At 43.3% G+C, this 17,449-nt stretch overlaps 1 protein-coding gene across 7 annotated transcripts in view; it reads left to right on the forward strand.

Annotated features, from left to right (window-relative positions):
* Nucleotides 1-17,449, forward strand: part of SMYD3 (SET and MYND domain containing 3) — a 799,439-nt gene that overhangs the window by 635,826 nt on the left and 146,164 nt on the right. For all 7 annotated transcript variants that reach the window (XR_007515309.1, XM_049868604.1, XM_049868606.1 and 4 more), the window contains 2 exons: nucleotides 8,775-8,862; nucleotides 14,909-15,083. Coding sequence is in view for 6 of the 7 variants with exons in the window: in XM_049868604.1 (XP_049724561.1) it covers nucleotides 8,775-8,862; nucleotides 14,909-15,083 (263 nt within the window). In the remaining variant the exon portion in view is untranslated. The remainder of the gene's footprint in view (nucleotides 1-8,774; nucleotides 8,863-14,908; nucleotides 15,084-17,449) is intronic.

Here is a 17,449-nt window from a genome sequence, read left to right on the forward strand (position 1 = left end):
TTTTATGTAAGCAAATGAGCTTAGTTCTGGAAGGTATTTCATTCACTGAGACGAGAATACCTGGCACAGACGGAAGGAAGGTATTGAGGTTGTAGCTGGTAAAGGTCCTTGGTGGTTCTAGAAGCTCTGACTGGACACATTCAAGGTGGTTGTCTCTTTCCCACAAGATGGGGAGACATTTTACTTCCTCCTATCAATTCTGCGTACCTGATTTAACCTTGAGCCCACAGTTCATTCGAATGGGTGCCTGAAAAAAACCAAGCCCATTGCCATCAAGTTGATTCTGACTCATAGTGACCTTATAGGGCAGAGTAGAACTGCCCCATAGGGTTTCCAAGGCTGTAAATCTTTACCAAAGCAGACTACCACATCTTTCTCCCACAGAGTAGCTGGTAAGTTCCAACCACTGACCTTTCAGTTAACAGCCCAGTATTAACCTCTGCGCCACCAGGACTCCTTTAGGAAGGGTGCACTTGTAGATATTTATAGTTGTGGCGGAGCCCTGTTTCTGCCTGAGAGAATTAAACAGGCATTTGGAAATGCTGACATCTACAGTGGGAACAGAGTTACATGGTAATCGGGGGAACAGTGCCGCTAGTGACTCAAGTTGTTTTCTTTTGTTGAGTTTGGGCTTTAGGTGACTAGTTACCCAAGTGTTTCTAAGTCAGAGTTGAGGCTGCGACAGGACCAGCCGATGGGAGAAAACTTGCCACTCTGAGAAAAAGATCCCTATCTGGTGCCAGCCAGCTCTGGGGAGGGGGAGAAGCTGGAGCTTGGGGCTGCCTGGGCTCCGAGTTCGGACCTTGCTCCATCCTACCTGTGGACATCTGCTGTAGGCACTGAGGTCTGAAGATTTTATGAAGTAGGTGAACAAAGGCCTTTGCAAGCCAATTTTTATTTCCTCTGTGGGCTGGCACAGCACCTGGATGGCACCTTTTCACCCCTGTCACAGTCATACCAATTGCAACAGTATGGGAAAGCAGGCATTGTGGAACCCAGTGGAAAGTGCACAGAGAATTATGCCTGTGGAAGTCAGAGGCTACACAGGGTTGCTCTTTGGTCTGGTTCTTGATAGTTTGGAAGAAGTTTGCCTGGGTGACTAAGCTGAGGAAGAGCTTTACAGGCAACGGGAATGGGCTGAGCAGTGATGTGGGTGCACGGCATGGTCCGTGCCCGATCGCATTCTCATTGTCTCCCTCCTCCGGCAGGATAAGCCTGCTTTTCTCCCTTCCACCAGACAGAGTTGACTCCAGCCAGCTCCCTGTTGGCCCCTGCCCTCTATGGTGGGATTTGAAAACTCGAGGCCACTATGCCGTTTATGATACTAGGGCTTCTAGAGGCCCCATAGGAAAAAGGGGCTAGAAGTTACACCTACTCAGAATTATTTTCACTGCAGAAACTTAGCTTCAGGGAGGTTAAATGTCTTGCCAAGGCCACACAGCTATGGAGCAGGGATTCACATATGCACGTCTCATGACTCTAAAAACAGTGTTCTCTTCACTAAATTCTCTGAATTATTTTGTGTACATTTGCTTATTAGTTGCTAATTGGAGCATAGTACAATTTGAACATGCTTCAAGTTGAGAACATTTCTTCTTTATCCTTCTTCTTCACCCCGTAATACCCATAGACTGGTTTGTGGTCGATATAACAATAATGAATGCCCTATTTTTAGCCACGATTTTTTCACTTTATGAAAAATCCACTCTCCCCCTCAAGTTAAATCTGAATGGCTTTCAGTTGTTTTGGCCAAAGGAGGTAGAAATTGGTTCCAGCAGAGTTGTTTCCTGTTAAGTATAAAGGTTTTGAGTGTGTTGTAGATTAATCTATTAGTCCCAGTACATTCTCCATGAACCAGAGAACCTCAGTCAAAGGCACTGCAGAGTAAACTTGTTTCCCTCAGGATTTTGAATTTCAGGACTTCCAGTCTCTCTCTGGAGCGCAGGCACTGTATCAGAACCCCATTTTGCTTTAAAAAGCAAAAAACTTTTCTTCTTTTAAGGCACTAGAATTGTTGAATTGTCAGAAAAGTTTATAAACATTCACTAATTTTATTTCCCATCCTATACTCATCTCTCTCCTATCCAATCTAATTAGAGTTTGCATGAGGACTGGATAACAGGAAGTACTGGAAAACAGATTGCTGCTTTCCTTTTCCTTTTAATGTGAGCCATCTGAAATTAGCCCAGTGCAAGAGTTTCAACATCAAACGCTTGTGAGCCAAGTGAACACATCTGTTTTAGTGTTGCAGATGCAAGGTGGATCTGGGTGGATGCATCTGACGTTTAAGACTGATACAGCCAGTGGTCACTTTCTCGAGGATCTGCTCAGCCAATCTAGTTGGAGTTTATTCTTGCCCTATTGAAGAAACAGCTTTTTAATTCACGGTAACCACTGGCACCCACAGGTATGCTTCCTTATTTGAAACCCTGAGGAAGCATATGGCCAATTGAATGTGTTAAGTGGTACCCTTTTATGTGGTGGTGAGATTATCTCATACCGTCTGGTACCTATTTTTACAGTTAAAGGAATGATGCTGAGGTATTGATTTAACAGCTATGTATGAAGCCTCACGAATCCATCCAGGGATAGATGGAGAAAGGGAGCCACGGGCCAGAGAGCCACAGAAGTTCAGGATGATGTGTGAGGTAGAAACCAGGGAGGTCAACAAAGCCCACTACCCAAATAGCCCTTGATGGTGTTGTCAGAGATCACGTGCCCTGAGCTAGTGTGGGTGTTCTTATGTTGCGGGGAGGGGTCGAGTTTAGGCTTTAAATTATGTCCAGTGTCTGGGTATTTGGCAAATATTGACAGCTACAGTGGGGACATATCCTTTTCCAACAGAATCGTGATGTTGTATTAGAACCAAATCAAGATGGGTGTATGGCATGAGAACACTTTTCTTTCTTTGGTTGGGATTTTCACTGTTGTCGTTGATATTGTTGCTGCTGATTTAAGGTGTGTTACGGGTTTTTATTCTTGTCACACTGCTGCCCGTGAATTGTGCAAGATCACGACTCTGTCTTCACTCATTCAGTCTATGAGCAAACGTTTACTGAATAATTTACGATACCGGCATTGGGAATATAGATATGACTAGATCACAGCCCTTTAAGGACTTCTGAGGCTAGCTGGAGAGCAGGGCTTTGAACCGGTTTGTGCTGGTTTGAACCAGGGTTCAAACGTACCAGGTGCTCCATGGGAGAAAAGACCTGGCAATCTTCTCCTGTGAAGATTACAGCCTTGGAAACCCTATGGTGAAGTTCTGCTCTGTCCTATAGAGTCACTATTAGTCGGAATCGACTCGAGGGCACACAACAACAACTACTACTTAAAACTCTAGAGTGGCCAAGTGGAAAGAATGTTAGTGGTCATGCAGACCAAGCTTCTCATTTTACAGGGGAGGAAACCAAGTACCGGGAGAAGGAATGCTCGCCCAGGGATACACAGGTAATCGAGGCAGAGATGCAATCAGTGCCAGACACAAGATGTTCTTAATTATCTTGATCATGTCCCAGGAACCAGTGAGCTTTCTTAGACATCCTTCTACTAACAGTCTAGTTTATTTTTATCATCTCTAGAAAACTCAACAGTAGTACACTGGACTGTTTAAAATGTATTCATGTGTAAAATGAATAGTTTCCATCTCAATCATTGCAGCCTCTTTTAGGTAGTAAAGCTAAAGTTCATTTTTTTTTTTTCTCCAAATAACGTTGTCTGCAATGATACCAAGTGTCTTTGATGTGTCTGGATAAGAAATAATGGAAATAAGGACATAACAATTTGACTAACTTCATACCTTGGGAAATGTAAAAAAGAACACATTAATTTACCCTTACATATGGAAATTGGAAAAAATAGAAGATTTAAATGGTGCTTCCCTAAGTTTTTTTTTTTCCCTAAGTAGTTTCTCTGTTTATGTAGTTTATGTGTGCAAGTGAATGTGTCCCTTCTTGCTGGGGTGGGGAGAGGGGACACAGACCCCATTGTAGGGAAACTTGTGAGGAGAAGCCACAGCACGGGAGAGGGAGGGTCAGGGGATGGCAGTGAGATGAGTTGGGGACCTGAGAGTATGGAGACATTCGCCACAGTGGAGCTCCCTGGAGTACAAAGTAAGAATTAGTTGTTACTGTTAGAAGGAGCCCTGGTGGCACAGTGGTTAAGTGCTGGGCTGCTAACCGAAAGGTCTGTGGTTTGAACCCACCAGCCGCTCTGTGGGATAAAGATGTGGTAGTCTCATTTAATAAAGGTTACAGCCTTGGAAACCCTATGGGGCTGTTCTACTTTGTCTTATAGGGTAGCTATGAGTTGGAATCCACTTGATGGCAATTGGTTTGTTTCTCTTTTTGTTGCTGTTAGAGTAGCTGAGTCTAACTCCAATAAAATGTGTTCTCAGAGCTACTGTTTCTGAATGTTTGAAAGCAGTTCCAAAGCTTCCTTTTTCTTCTGTTAACTGAACAAAAGCTCCACCACCATCAGTTGCCAACAAGTCAATTCTTACTCATGGTGACCCCGTGTGTGTCAGAGTAGAACCATACTCCATAGGGTTATCGATGACTGATTTTTCAGAAGTAGATCACCAAGCCTTTTTTTCTAAGATGCCTCTGGGTGGACTCGGACCGCCAACCTTTTGGTTAGCAGTTAAGCATATTAACTGTTTACACCACCCAGGATCTCCCATAAAGGTTTAGGATCAACCTAAAAGAACAGCTAATCAGATTGTGTTCACTAGTGGTAGATTTGGAGCCCTGGGGGAATAGTGGTTAAGAGTTATGGCTGCTAACCAAATGGTGAAAAGTTTGAATCCTCCAGCCACTCCTTGGAAACCCTATGGGACAGTTCTACTCTGTCCTTTTGGGTTTCTATGAATCAAAATCAATGGCAGTGGGTTTGGGTTTTTAGTAGTAGACTTAGTTCTGAATATAATTCCCATAAGAAACTGTTCTGCCCTGGGCCATGGTCTCACTTTGCTTGGTGGAAGGATGCAAGATCCACTGTGGGCTCCATGTTCAGGGATTTTGCTACCCTTTTTGGAGCCCTGGTGGCACAGTGGTTAAGAGTTATGGCTGCTAACCAAAAGGTTGGCAGTTTGAATCTACTGGCTGCTCCTTCGAAACCCTATGGAGCCATTCTGCTCTGTCATATAGGGTCACTATGAGTCGGAATCGACTTGATGGCAGCAGGCTTAATTTTTTTTTTTTTTCCAAGTGCTAATACTAGGAAGATCTTAGGAACCTTGGCTTGAACATATTTTTATTAACTCACCGACATGAGTTCACTTTTTGAGGAATCCCAGGAAAAAGACAAATCCAAATTAAACATGAAGATAGTACAACGAACGTAGACTCTGGAGCCACAGGCCTGGGCTTGAATCCCACTCTGGCAATTAGGGGCAAAAGGACATTTGGACCAGTTATTTAAGCCTTAGGACTATCTCGTTCCTCATTTGTATATTGCAGGTATTAATGCCCTACAAGGGTGCTGTGAGGAAATAATTGAAATACTGATAACAGACATTCATATCATTGTAAGTGCCAAATAAATGTTATCTTTTCTTCTTCCAAATCCATTCTATAGACATTTAGCTGAGCATTTGCTACATACAAGGCTCTGGGCTAGGTTTTTGGGAGAGGCAGGATCAAAGAAGAATAAACCTGATTTAGCTTTAAGGAGCTTGCAGTTCAGTGGGGAGGATATGACATGCACACAAACTGCCACCTATGAGTTCTAGCCACGCTAGCCTCCTTGCTGTCCCTGGACCGCTCATCACGCCTCAGCCTTAGCACTGTGGTACTTGCTGTTCTCTCTCCCCATGACTCTTACCTCCTACTCCTTCACCTCCTGGATTTTTTTTCAAACATCACCTCTGTGAGGACTTCCCTGACCACCGTGTTTAAAATTGAACTCCCTGATGCCAGTATCCCCCTCCCTCTTCCCTATTTGTTTTTCCCTCTAACAAGTATATATATATACATATATTTGTTTACTTTCTGTCTGCCCAAGCTCTTCTACCCCTTGAGTGTAAGCTTCATCTCTACGATTGTTTAATTTGTTCACTGCTCTATCACCTCTGTCAACAACATTGACTAATAGGCTCTCAATAAGTGTTAATTGAATATATGAATGATTGGATTAATTAATTTCAGGTACAGCGAGGGGCATGTGCAAAGCTCCAATAGCCAGAAAGCATGTTAGGGACTGTATGAGTTTTCAAGGAGCCCTAGTGGCACAATGGTTCAGCACTCAACTGCTAACTGAAATGTTGATGATTTAAACTCATCAGCCACTCTGTGAGGGAAAGATGTGGCAGTCTGCTTCCATAAGACTGTAGCCTTGGAAACCCTGTGGGACAGTTGTACTCTTCCTATAGGGTCACTGTGAGTCCGAATGGATCAATGGCAATGGGCTGTTTGTTTTTAATATTGCACATGCACACAACACATACACATATAGATCCTTAAGCTGTATTACACAGAGACACACAAACACACACACCTCCTCATGCACACAGCCACTGCCTCGTTCTGTTCTTGGGATCTCTTTTCTGTGGTTTTCGGGGGCCCTCAGGTTTTTTCTGCCGTGGAACATCTGAGAAATATATATTTTCCCACTGGTAACATAGACTGACTTTGGCAGTGGTTCTCACAGTGTTCATCCTATAAACCTCCCCAGTAGGCACATAAGAATCTCCATGGAGATGTATCGGATGCATTGTTATGCAAATAACTCGCACCTTCTGTGTTTGTTTGCTGGCTGTGGCCCCTCCCCCACCCCCCATGAGGCACTCTCACGTGGCTGGCAAACAAATGCAGAAGTTGCACGTTATTTGTATAAAAATATGGTATTTCGTTTGAAAAAGTCTGCTGTCTGTCATCACTACCATCACCCCCCTCCCCCCGCCATGATTTAATATATCCTCCTAGGACAGTTTTTCTCCCTAACACCTATTGAGAATCAAATGGATACTGAACACCTGGTTTTGAATAGTGCCTGATGAGAGTTTCTTACCCAACTTTGATTAACCTCATAAAAGCAGAGCTGTCCAATAACACTTTCAGCGATGACAGGAATGTTCTGTATGGTAGCCACAGCCACATGTGGTATTTGAGTTCTTGAAATGTGACTAGTGCAACTAAGGAGCTGAATTTTTATTTTATTTAAATAGCCACATGTGGCTAGTGGCTACTGCGTTGGACAGTGCCGCTTTAAAGAGCCAGGACCTTAGAGAACAGGCTAGCAAAGCCATAGGGAAGTTTCTGAGAGGCAGAGTAGTATAATGACAAGAACCTAACCTTTCGGGGTCAAACGCACCTTCGGAATGAAACTTGGCTACAAGGTGGTGAATCTGGGGAAGTCAGCTTAATCTGTCTGAGTCTTAGTGTTGCCATTTACAAATTGGGTATGGTCAGGGGTGTATCAGCAAGTGGAGTGGTGAGAGCCCTCTGCCCTGGAGGCAAAGAATATTTTACCTCCGACATCGTTTAGAATTTTTGTTACATGTTGAGGGTGCAGCACTCAGCACTGTGCTGGGCACGTGGTGTTCAGTCATTCATCCGACAAGTACTGATTGTGAGAGAGTGGTAAACAGACGCGATAGAGGACCTACTTACTAAACAGGAGAGCAGACATTAAATAAATGGTAGCTTGTAATTTTGTTTTGAATTGCTTTTTCTTTTTCTTTTTTTAATTAAAGTTTTTTGGAAGTTAGAACTTGTTCCCATGTATATAGATGTAGTTGTACTCATGTTCCTTTTTCCTAGCCTCATTTTGATTGACAATTCCATATTTGGCCTAAGTACTATCTGTAGGCTTCTTAACAAATAACTATTTCTCTCACCTATCAGTCTTTTTCTGTAACAGCTTTGTTGAGATATAATTCATGTATAATATAACTTACCCAGTTGACCCAGTGCCATCGAGTCAATTCCGACTCCTAGTGACCCTATAGGACAGAGTAGAACTGGTCTCTTACCCAGTTAGAGTGTACAATTTAGTGATTTTAATACATTCGCAAAGTTCTGCAACCAGCATTACAGTTTTAGAGCATTTTCATCACCCCAAAAAGAAATCTCCACCCATTAGTAGTCACTCCCCAGTTCCCCCTGTACCCCCCAACCTAGGCAGCCACTAGTCAATTTTCTGCCTCTGTGAGTTTGGCTATTCTGAACATTTCGTATAAATAGCATAATGTTTTCAAGTTTCATCCATGTTGAAGCTTGCGTCAGTACTCCGTTCTTTTTATTATTGAGTACTATTCCATTGTATGGATATGCAACATCTTATTTATCCATTCATCTGCTGATGGAGATATGAGTTGTTACCAATTTTTGGCTATTATGAATAACGCTATGAACATTTATAAACAGTTTTTATGAGGATGTCTGTTTTCATTTCTCTTGGGTATATACCTAGGACTGGAATTGTTGGGTGATGTGGTAATTCCATGTTTAACTTTTTAAGGAACTGCCAGACTGTCTTCCAAATCAGATACACCATTTTGCATTCCCGCCAGCAGTGTATGAGTTACCAATTTCTCCACATCCTTGCAGCACGTTATTATATGTCTTTTTGATTCTAGCCATCCTAGTGAGTATGAAGTGGTATTGCAAATGTGGTTTTGTTTACATTTCCTTGATGTTTAATGAAGTTGAGCATCTTCCGTGTGCTTTTTGTCCATTTGTATGCCTATGCAGAAAAGTTAAACAGTTAGATCCTTTGCTCACATTTTAATTGGGTTGTCTGTCTTTCCTGTCTTTTCATTTGGGCCTGAGCAGGATGCTGATATGCTAACTGGTAATGAACAAGCATGGAAGGAAGTTCAAGAATCCCTGAAAAAAATCGAAGAACTGAAGGCACATCGGAGTATCCTTTACCTGTGGATTAAGCTGGACTGTTGGGATTGCCTGCTTACTGGTTTGAACTTGGTATCAATGAGACCAAGTCCAGGATTTGACCTCTCCATGAGCCAATAGTCTTCATTCTGTTTCATGCTTATAGGCGATATCTCTGATCCCAGTCAAAAATTTGGGTAATGGCTAGGGAAGATTGTGGCAAGATTAGCGTGAATACCTCACCGCCATTAGATAATGTCCCAAAATTTGTGGTTGTGATATTAGGACAGTAAGTAGTATTCTCTTTGTATGTAACTAGTAACACATTCCCAGATTCCCTTCTCCTATAACTATATATATCTCTAGGAAAGAACAGCTTAGAATCCTTATAATTTAATGTCAATGACCTTCAAATCTAGAAGCTTCACCTTAAATCACCCTTAACTACAGTGGCAATAGGGATTCCTGCACAATAAATTTTCTTAGCATAAATAATAAGGACCATGAATGGGTCAAAGTTCAGAGTGAAGAGAGATTGTTTATGATGGGACATCTTGTTAGACTCCATTGATGTTATATTTTTTAAGAGGTTGTCCTGAATCAGAGACAGGGCTTGGACAGGAAGAGGCTGGGTAGGAGGTCACTCCCAATAGAGGAGCTCATGTAAGCAAGAACGTGGTGAGGGGAGATCACAAGGTAAGAAGAAAGGGAGATCAGAGCAATTGAAAAAAATTGTAAAAGATTATTCAGATCCCTTGGGTAAATTCTATCCCAGGCACTAGGAAAACCTGCAAATGAGATTTCTAATCTATATATAGATGATGTTCTTTAAAGAATTGTAAAGGACAAGAGATGTAGTTAAGCAAATATTTCTATTATTATAAGTGAAATAGCAATTTCTGAAACATGTAGCCCAGTGAGTTTGTTAGCACTCCTCGTAAAGGATCTGGAATTAGTTACTAAAGAAATGGAAAAGAAAGCTGTGATTACCAGGATGCTGTATGGGTTCACTAACAGCAAGTAAATCCATAGATTCATGGCTAATCATGTACCTTTTGGGGTAAAGTTTGTATTTAGATTTCAGAAAGATATTTGACAAAAAAAAAAAAATTCAAGAAATTTATGCTAGATGCTAGCATAACTAGGTGTCTTACTAAACAGTTGAATAGCTGTGCTGAAAAAGGTGATGCTAATTGGATCACTGTCACCCTGGAAGGCTCTGTTCTCATCTCTGTCCTCTTCAACCTTTGATTCAGTACCTTGAATGAAGGTATGGAGCAAGGCTCACCCAGTTTCCAAAGATGTGTAGATGAGAAGGATGGCCGAGGGAGAATGATAGAATCAAGAACTCAAAAAATCCCTGTAGGTTTGAATGATGCTTCAGCCTAAAAAAATGAAATTTAAAACAGTGTATGTCACATCTATCTGGGTAAAGAAGTTCAAGCTTAGTTGTAGAATGTATGAAATAATTTTAGAGTTTTAGTAAAGAGCAAAATGTAATAAAGTTTCAGTGTGATATAACCTCCCCACAAAGACTACTATGATTTGAGGCTGCATTAATAGAAATACAGAATATTGCTTGAGAGAGGTAATAATATTGATTTATATGGAATTTTCTATTCAGTTTGAGGTAGAACATATTAAGAGGGATAATAGAAAAATTGAAATCAGTTTTGAGGAGTGGAACCAGGAGCTAGGAGAAATTAGAAACCCTGTCTTTAGACGGGATGGAAGATCCTGGGAGAACTGCAGACCTTGGGAGCAAGAGGGCCATGTTCATGGGCTCAAAGGCTTTTTATACTGAAGAGGAGCAGGCCTGTTCTGTGTGGTCCCATGCAGCAGAATTAGGGCCCATGGATGAGATAGCTGCAGTTCAGTCTCAATTTGACAGGGTTTTACTGAAAACTGATTCTACGGCCAGGGACCTTGTCAGGCATTGGGGATCTACTGATTAAAAAGATACAGAGTTGTGCACTCACAACTCCCCACTTAGTGGGGGTAGTAAATAAGTAAATACATCTTACAGTAAAGATACATATTTTTTGTAGCAGCATCAAAGGCAGAATCATTGCCTTCAGGAGGTTAAAGGTTTCACAGGGGAAGTGACAATTGAGCTGTGTCTTGGAGGATCAGTAGATGTTCACCAGGCCAACCAAGTGGAGAAGGCAGTCCATCACAGGGAATAACCTTTGCAGAGGCCCAGAGCGTGAAATAGATGGTTCCGGGAATTTGACCAGTTGTTCAGTATGAGAGGAGGGAATGTGGCAAGTCCTTCAATGCCATGGACAGGAGATTAGATTTTACAGGTGAGAGGGGACCATGGAAGGATTTTTAGCAGTAGGGTAATATGATGAGGTGAGAAAAAGGCGTATGGTCTGGCAGTCTCTGAACCTCAAGGAGTTGATCAATTCCCAAATGAATTTGCTTTGCTATTCTTTCTCTTTTCCCCAAATCCTCTTAAGGTCATTTGAAAGTAATCAGAAAGCGGAAAAAAAGTATCTGTATTCTGTCCATAGGTAATCTATTCTCTTTGGATGGGCTACCCAGCCCTGCCCAAGCCCAGAGCTCAACTCCTCCCTGGAACAGAATGGCTCGTAGTAAACAATGAGCAGATGCCAGAAACTAAATCTTTGAGCAAATAAGTGTTAGCATTAGCTTGGGAAAAAAGCCTCTTAGTAAAATTATTCAATTTTTTTGCTCACTGGGGTGTTTTACAGGAAAGGTTTTACCTTGTTTGCCAGGAAATGATTGCCAGTGTTACAGAGGGAAATTGGCACGCGGTCCCTTCCAGCTTGCTGGGGGATAACTTAGATGTATTCCTGCGAGCAGCTGCGCAACATTACATCTGGTTTTTCCTTCTAAGGCTTGTCACCTCAAACCTCTTTAAAATGAGTTGGAGCATATATAAATGAAAAGGTAAATAACCGTGAAGGTCAAAACAGCACCATGTTAAAATGAGGTGCAAAGGCTTGCCACAGAAACGTCTAGCATTGTGTAAGAGACAGTCATTCCTCCTGACAGTTTGTCAAATATCTAATCCTGGAATGAAAAGCCAAAGAGGTTAGCCCAGCAAGCTGTTACAAAGTCAGTGCATTACCTAAGATATGGCTTCCCTCAGCCTCTGTGGGATACGTTCAGCCTCTTGAAGACATAGATAACTTGAAATACGCGTGGCGGAAGAGTGCAAAAGAAAATCACCAACTCACTGACCTTCAATAAACATGACTTCCAGATTTAGAGCCAACTTCTCAGAGACAGGACTGGTCCTAAAATTATATGGTATAATTAATATACGTTGTTGTTGTTGTTAGTTGCCATCAAGTCGGCTGCGACTCATGCTGACCTTATGTACGACGGAATGAAATGTCGCCTGAACCTGTGCTATCTTCACAGTCATTGGTGTGCTTGAATCCACTGTTGTGGCCACTGTGTATTCTGAGTACCTTCCAACCTAGGGAGCTTATCTGCCAGCACTATATCGAACAGTGTTCTGTTGTGATCCATAAGGTTTTCACTGGCTAATTTTCAGAAGTAGATCTTCAGGCCTTTCTTCATAGTCTGTCTTAGTCTGGAAGCTCCACTGAAACCTGTCCACCATGAGTGACCATGCTGGTATTTGAAATACTGGTGGCATAGCTTCCAGCATCATAGCAATATGCAAGCCATGACAGCACAATAAACTATCAGTGAGGCGGTGGGGTATAATGTATAGGAGATAGGATATAAAGGCCCTCACCAGTGTATTTGCTTAAAATTCTTACCAAGGAACTCATGCCTTTGAGTAAGGTCTTATGCCTCCAGGAGGCCCCTGCTAAAAGGAAAATATGTTTGCCCTGAGGGTTAATAAAGATATTAGGCCTCACTTACACAGTTGGCTTGAACGACCTACGAAATGTGTTTGCTACTGTTTGGAAAGCAGTACTCTGAGGGTCTGGACACTGGAAGAGGTAGATTTTGCCGGAGGGAGGGATAAAGGAGTATTGTAGAATACAGTATGTTGTCTGTCCATACGGGACATGCTGGGTTAGGACGTTGATGAAGAGGGCTTGGGGAGGGCTGGGGGTCAGAGGAGCAGGGGATGTGAAGAGACTGGATCCTGTGTGGAAGTGGAAAGGAGTGTGAGATGGGGGAAGTTCGATCACACATGGTCGCTGAACCATTTTCCTTAAGCCTAGTCATGGTTCAGTGTAGTGAAGGGAGGAAGGAGGCACTGATGTTTGTGCGTGCCACTAAATGTTTCCTCAGTGCATCCCTGATGCTCAGAACTCTGCCTGGCTCCTGATGGAGTGCATAATGAATTTTTTTCATTTTATATATTATAACTTGTTTCATTCTTAAAATTACACCAAGCATTTCTGTTTCTGGAGCCCTGATGGTGCAATAGCTAAGAGCTTTTGGAAACCCTGGTGGTGTAGTGGTTAAGTGCTATGTCTGCTAACCAAAGGGTTGGCAGTTCAAATCCACCAGGTGCTCCTTGGAAACTCTACGGGGCAGTTCTATCCTGTCCTATAGGGTTGCTCTGTGTCAGAATCAACTCGATGGCAATGGGTTTATGGCTGCTAACCAAAAGGCTGGCAGTTTGAATCCACCAGCCACTCCTTGGAAACCCTATGGGGCAGTTCTATTCTGTCCTGTAGGGTCACTATGAGTCAGAATTGACTCGTTGGCAGTGGGTTTTTTTCTGTTTCTGTCCCATTCCAAAACACTTAGGTGAGTTCCTCAGAACCTCAGAGCTAACAAATGACAAGACTAGTTTAGATTCAAATCCAACTTTATCTGTGTTCAAAGTCTATGCTATTTCTACTACCTCTGAACTCTTCTAACCTCTCTTCTCTCTCACAGCGAGTTACCACGTATGAAAGCACATGGATCTGGAGCCACACTGGTTGAAAGTGGTATAGGGTTGGGGGAAGGAGTGATGTTTGCCTCCACCTCACCTAACACAGCGGCACAGGAAAGAGCTGTGTGAGGTCACTGTATGCCTCCACTCTAGCCTTGGAAGGCATTCCCCCTCTTAGGGCTTTACAGCACTCTCATACCAAACCCCAGAAACCAAACCTGTTGCCATCGAGTCGATTCCGACTCATAGTGACCCTACAAGACACAGTGGAACTGCCCCATTGGCTTTCCAAGGCTGTAATCTTCATCAAAGCAGAGTGCCACGTCATTCTCCCATGGAGCGGATGGTGACTTCGAACTGCCAACCTTTACCATGTCCTTAATCCTCTGACTGCCTTTAAGTAGACAGGGAATACTAGTTGTAAAAAGTGAGGACTCACAGAGGGTCCGTGAGATTAAGTCATTGACTGGGGTTAATCAGAAAGTCAGTGGATATTAGGCCTTCTCATCCTTTCAGAAGCATTGTTCCTCTTGCCCATAATTTATGTGCATAAGCCACGTTCTTTTTTGAGGGGGAGGGGATTAAAATAAGATAAGAATATTTTAACCTTCATTTGGTTACATATAGGCTTGGGTCATTTTTGCTTTATAACCAAAAACATTAAATATGCAATTCATTGGAAATGGGTTTCTTTAAATTGCTTCACCCACTGTGTGTGTGTGTTGTGTGTGTATGTGCATTGTGTGTGTATTTGGTTTCAGAATGCCCAAGCTTCAAACAGCACAGAAGCAAACATGAGCCCCTCGTTTCTAAAAATGAATCTCTCTCAAGCTTCTTGAATTTCATATCAGTTTTGAAACAGGTTCACAGAGTTAATAATTTTAAATTGACCTTAGTCTTTAAGCCAGTTTGGTAAACAGCTGCATTTATTTCAGGGCTAGGTTTGAAGGGAATACATATAGGCATATGAAGAGAGAATGGTTCTTTGGAAAATGTAATGCCCTGAAGCCCAGGCTCTGTTAGAAGACGGTCTGTTGATGTAAACAGAGTTTCCTTAGCTGAGATGCCACTTTTGTGTTTTTGTTCCTCAGACGTGTTTTCAGGCAACTCATCTGTTCAGTAATGGGTGCTTCCTCCCCTCCTGTGCCTGGGAGCTCCTCAGCCTTTTAGAGAATCTGATTTTACTTTTGTTTTTTCTTGGTGAAGACAATGAATCCTTAACCAAGGTTAATAACAGAGTGGGAACAGGTTCTGGCAATGTGCCAGACAATCCTAAGCAGCAATTCTGAGCAGCTTCCCGACACCAACATCTACCAGCTGAAGGTGCTCGACTGCGCCATGGATGCTTGCATCAACCTTGGCCTGTTGGAAGAGGCGCTGTTTTATGGCATTCGGACCATGGAGCCATACAGGTCAGTCCCAGGGAGAAGGGATCAAGTAAAGGCTAGGATGTCTTAACCCTGGGCAAAAGGCTGACACTAAAGTCATTCTGATTATTACTTTATGTCAAGTTTCCTGCCTGCTTCTCAATCAGCATGTAAAAGCAGACCTTCCTTTATTCATTTCTTTGTTCGTTCATCATTCGTACAGTTCTTCCATGTGTCAAGCACTATGGGTGTACAGAGACTAATTAGATGTTGTCTCGATGTGGAGTGGATGATTACAATATGTTGCAGCTTGCAATGATGGAGGCAAGTGCAGGGTGCTGTGGAAGCCAGGGGTTGGGGGTGAGAGCATGGGCCCAGACCTAGTTTGGGAGGCTGTGCTGATCCCAGTGGGGATGGCCAGTGTTGGGCCCTCGGTCCAGCTGCCAGTTACAATGGCCCCTACCCTTGTCAGTGCTTTATGGTTCACAGGCTGCTTTCATATGAGTCATTTGCCCTCTTAACCACTGTATGACCCAAGCACGAAGGTACCTGTCCTTGGTTCAGGTGAAGGAGCTGTTGGTAATGAATCATTTCTTCACTAGTCTCAGCTTCTCCAGACCAATGGGTGTTTTGCCCTTAGATGTTCTTGTAACTCAGAGGCACTTTAGCGGGGAGGTTGATGTTGAAGTCTAGTGCTGGTGGGTATTAGACCCTGATTGGCAGTGGGCTAAGAACATAAGCTTGAAGTGGAGACCGACAGCAGTCCAAGGGAAAGAGCACAGAGATGTACATGCCATGAGATGAGGTTGGAATACCTAGTCTCCACCACAGAACACGGTCACTACTAGACAGGTACTCCAAAAGCACCTGGTACTGTGTGTGGGGAGGGGTGTCCCTGGAGAACAGGTGTACCAGTCTGGACAGATACTGAATTTCCCAGCTCTGCAGGCCACGCCAACACGATGCTGACCCAAAGGGGCTCAGCAGAGGGCAAATCCAGATGTAGACTTGAAACATGAAAGAACAGGCAGAGGGGTGGTTCTATTGAATGAAGAAGCCAGAGCCCAGGACACTACCTGTTCTCACTTGAGGAAAGCCTCAGGAGACAGCTGGGAGGAGAAGTAACCAGAATTAACATGACAAGAGCAGAAGCAAATCCAGGGTCTGATTTATCAGGCAAAGGCAGTAAACTAGAAATGAGGCGCTTGGTCAGGAAGCCAGACCTGGGCTAGGAAGTTGGTACAGGCAGAGAGAAACCAGAAGATGGCAAAGGCCTCAGCACCCAGGTGGATGGCAGAGGTCCACAAACCAGCCGTGGCACCATGGTGACCCCAAGGGTGTTTTCAGAACTTCTGTAGGTGGGGAACAGCCTTGAAATCCAGACTGTGAGTCAGCTTTAATCAAACTTAGAAGAGGTTGCCTTGAGGGTTGGGACTGTAGACTTTCCCATGAGCGGTGAAATGTCTGTTCAGTATGATGAATCTTGTGGGTTCTCAGAAAATTTGAATTGAATACAAAGAGATAAGGCTTTTCTCTGAGCCTCAGTGTTGTAATGAGAGGCAGGTCCTGGATGGTTACCTCTCTGAACTTCTGGGCTTGGTCTCAGGAAGCCAAGCCACAGGCTGCTGGATGAATGGATGGAGTCCAGCCAGGAGGTACAGACTGAGAAAACTCTCCTTCCTCCAGGCTCCCCTCAGCTGCCAGCCAGCCCCACTCTACTCCGACTCTTCCTACCCCATCCTCCCCACCCTTTTGACATCCCGGCAGCCTGCTCAGCCAACTCTGAAGCACAAAACGTCAAAGTGGCCCATCACTTTCATCAAGAAGGCCACACGCCTTCCAGGATGCCCGTTATGCACATATTTTTTAATCCACTTTTTCCCAAATTCTCCAAGGTTTCTCTGAAGGATTAAGTTACCAGTAAAACCAGTTGCTGTCAAGTTGATTCCGACTCACAGTGACCCCATGTGTGTCAGAATAGAACTGTGCTCCACTGGGTGTTCAAGGCTGATTTTTCTAAATTACTTACTCCTTAGTCAACGGGCAGGTTCACTGACTTAACCTTGTATCAAACAAAGAGGCCTTTCTTGTAAGTGCAGTCAAGTCCACCAGAGTATACCCCATGTTTGGGATACATCTGGTTATGTTTTCCTGGTGCTGGCAGGTCACAGTCTTGCTGTAAATGTGCAGTCTGTTGTGAGGCTGGGTGACAAACCTCTAAGCCTCCCTCGAGTCTCTCTTCCCTGGAGCTTGTTAAGGAATTGCTCTGCAGTGTTCTGAATTTCAAGAAATCCAATCTATATTGACCTACTGCAAATGCGTGAGATCTGGACCTTCTGCTTTCAAAGTTATAGTAGAAGCAAGGGCCATAAATAACCCGTAACCAACAAAGAGAAATGGGAGGGGCTTTA

The sequence above is a fragment of the Elephas maximus genome, chromosome 24, assembly GCF_024166365.1.
Source record: "Elephas maximus indicus isolate mEleMax1 chromosome 24, mEleMax1 primary haplotype, whole genome shotgun sequence".
In the NCBI taxonomy this organism is placed as follows: domain Eukaryota; kingdom Metazoa; phylum Chordata; class Mammalia; order Proboscidea; family Elephantidae; genus Elephas; species Elephas maximus.